The sequence below is a fragment of the Clupea harengus genome, unplaced genomic scaffold (genome assembly GCF_900700415.2).
Source record: "Clupea harengus unplaced genomic scaffold, Ch_v2.0.2, whole genome shotgun sequence".
Lineage (NCBI taxonomy): Eukaryota > Metazoa > Chordata > Actinopteri > Clupeiformes > Clupeidae > Clupea > Clupea harengus.
In genome coordinates this window covers 1-3,094 of record NW_024880830.1, presented here as the reverse complement: position 1 = coordinate 3,094, position 3,094 = coordinate 1, and the positions used below count along the sequence as shown (strand labels likewise).

Below are 3,094 nucleotides of genomic sequence, written 5' to 3'. Positions count from 1 at the left end.
ATGATTCCCCCCCTTCTACTCTACATGACGTTCACCTGAGGCTTCAAGCCCACCTGTGCACAGACAGTATCCAAATGGTCAGTGGACTACTACTGCCATCTCGTGGTTAGTATGATTTACTGCCTTCTTCACGGAAAACGTGGGGAATTATACTATTCTCATAGTCACTTATTTTATTGTGTTGTAGAGTCGTCACCAAGACAAACATATTCTACTAACCTAATTTTATTTTCACATACCCGCCCTAACTGACACAGTCATGCATGTCATATTTTCATTACTGCATGTTTGGCGGATTGTAATGCAATTATTTATTGCATAAACGATTGTCCATATTTATGTTCGCAAGCATTATATCAATATGCAATATAAGAGACTTCAAAAGTGCGACTAGACAAACGGAAGTAACCTTAGTGTCTATGAACGTAACCCCGTAATTTACGTCAGGCATTCGCCGAGGCCAGCTCATCTGTCACTTCAAGGACAACGTTAACCGAATGGGGTCTTTTCCAACCGTGGAGGAGAACTCAGATTGTCTCACGGTCATGTAACGTTATTGTTACGGTATCTAATATAAAACTTTTACCCCTAATTTTTGCCTTGGTACCTCTGCGATACCAAGAAGCAACAGCGGGCTCTGGCTTCAACTGTGATGGACAGCAGAACGAGTACCATCGCCGCCGGCGTGTGCGGTGCGCTATTCCTGGGTTACTGTATCTACTTCGACAGGAAACGAAGGAGTGACCCCAACTTCAGGCAAAAGCTTCGGGAACGTGAGTGTTAACCTGTCCAGCAAAACCCGATGGGGGTGTCTACTTCACAGTACCCATGTACTGCTGATCTCGTTAACTTTCTCAGTTACAGGAGGTATGGGAATTCCTGTACATATGGGGGTGTGTGATAGAGGTATCCGTGCTAGCTGCTAATGACTAACGTTGCCTCTAATGCACGAATGAGTGCCTCTCCAGCTAGTTGCGACTTGCGTTAGCTAAATCAGAGCTAGCTAGCTTGCTTAAATGTCCGAATGTGTCACCTTCAGTAAATACGCTAGCTGTCTTGTTGCTAAAATGTTATCGCTTCAAGCTAACGGTAGCATGTCCACAGTTGACATCAGGATGGGTCTACCTCCCACCTTCACCCCATATACATGTACTTATTTGTCATCTGAGACAGTATACCGGTAGTCTATAAGGACTTAGTTGACGTATAGCAAACTAGTTAACATTGGGCTACTAATTAGATGCCTACTGAATCGGGAAAAATAAATTGTTTCCTTGTAAGTAAGCTACTCAGCTACTCAATTTCCAACTCAAGCCCGTAGAAGTAGGGATCATTAAACAAACGCCGAAAAATGTTGATAACATAACTGTACTTAATTGTTAACCTCTTCCTCTGTTGTTGCAAACAGTTTACATAAAGTAACACCAGATAAACCCCTGTCCCTCAACTAGTCATCCAGGATATGCCCTATGTAGTTCTGTGTACCGGGCTGGAATACCCTGCAAAAAAGCTTTTATTATTTATGTCAACTGGGCTGTTGGTGGTGTTGCTACTTTTGGAACAGAACTCCTTATTGCTGATTTGAATGAAACATGTCATAATGTGACAAAGCCCTGTCTCTCCACAAAACTACCTAAATCTGTGCCACTAATATCACAAAACAGCTACAGATGTATCACACTATGAATCATATCCACATTGAACTTTCAACACTATAAAGTTGTAAGACAGAGACTGTAGGCTGGGTCGATATTAAGCATTTGTTAAGATTCACTGATCCGTCATTTGGACCCTGCCTCATAATGTGCCATGCTATTTTGTTACAGGGAGAAGACAACAGAAGACCTCCGGTGATCAAGCAGGGCTGGCCAGGGTAAGTTGGCTTCCTAATGGCTACAAGCACTGAATGCGAACAGTAGTGGTCTCACTAGCTGATGTGTAAATGCATTGTTTACAAAGCATGACGAATGTTTATTATTGTGTTCTAATTGAAGTACAAGCCAATGCCAACATAGCCTTTTTATTATTTATGGTTTCAAAGCTCAAACGAAGTCAGCCATCATGTATTGATTGTTTGTGAGGCCATACTTTTACACTAGATTTAAAAAGCATTAAAGAATGTGAAGCATGTAAACATTTAGTTTCTTAGAAATTCCATGTGTATAACTTGGTTTGTGAGGAGCACCATAACGTGCTGTAGTCAAACAGGGTAAACTTCATGGGTGGTAGTGTCTGAGTTACACACTTTCCAACTGCGTGCCTACTGGTCACCATGGTAATGTGTGTGTGTGTGTGTGTGTGTGTGTGTGTGTGTGTGTGTGGTTTAGTTGCCCGACCTGAAAGATGCCGAGGCCGTTCAGAAGTTCTTCTTGGAGGAGATCCAGTTGGGAGAGGAGCTGCTGGCTCAGGGTAAGACCCGCCCCCCGTCCCTCCTCCTCTCACACCCTGTCCTAACTACATGCGAGCGTCCGACTATCGCATTGCTCACTGCAAGTTAGGACATTTCAATAGAAGACAAAGCAGTCAAACTGATTTTGTCTCTGTATAGTAAGGACAGTGTCACTCAGCAGTCAGCAGACCCAGCTAACACGTAATTTGGTAAACTACAAACAGGGGGACATTCTCTACTGGCCCCAATAGGCAATGTCACCCTGTTTGTAGTTTACCAAAATTAAATGCGAACGAGATGCAGAATCTGGTTTTGGAGACCACGTTGTTACCTCACAAACCCTATCCCATAAGGGAGGCCCATTTAAGATGTTAACCGGATTAAACACTCTAATTCTATGGTTTGGTTGGAACTGTAGACTCAATCTCTAGGTCTTGATGAAGTTGTTTGAGATTAAACACAATCTGGTTCTGGAGACCATCTGGTTCTGATTCTGGTGTGGACCCTATACCATGAATCCTGACGTGTGTTGGATCTCTAAACTCAATCCGAATCCATCCTGGTCTTGTCTGGACCTGGCACTCCTTGGCTCTAACTGTGGACATACTGCTGATGTAGCAACTGTATGGAATCTGTCAATGACTCAGTATTTTACCCATGATTCCAACGTTGGTTTCACAACTGTTTGGCTAAAAGCTTGTTTAC

General features: G+C 43.0%; 1 protein-coding gene across 1 annotated transcript; it reads left to right on the top strand.

The window, feature by feature from the left end:
- Positions 1-455: 455 nt before the first annotated feature.
- LOC122132677 (mitochondrial import receptor subunit TOM20 homolog) lies at positions 456-2,533 on the top strand. The gene is made up of 3 exons (XM_042707295.1): positions 456-773; positions 1,827-1,873; positions 2,328-2,533. Exons 1-3 carry the CDS (start codon positions 653-655, stop codon positions 2,496-2,498), a joined length of 339 nt encoding a protein of 112 aa, XP_042563229.1. The 5' UTR covers positions 456-652; the 3' UTR covers positions 2,499-2,533.
- Positions 2,534-3,094: the final 561 nt, after the last annotated feature.

Excerpts from the sequence above, each read along its gene's own strand:
- LOC122132677 (XM_042707295.1), top strand. The coding sequence starts at position 653 with ATGGACAGCAGAACGAGTACCATCGCCGCCGGCGTGTGCGGTGCGCTA. Across the intron at positions 774-1,826 it reads CAGGCAAAAGCTTCGGGAAC|GGAGAAGACAACAGAAGACC; the intron begins GTGAGTGTTAAC and ends ATTTTGTTACAG. Across the intron at positions 1,874-2,327 it reads ATCAAGCAGGGCTGGCCAGG|TTGCCCGACCTGAAAGATGC; the intron begins GTAAGTTGGCTT and ends TGTGTGGTTTAG.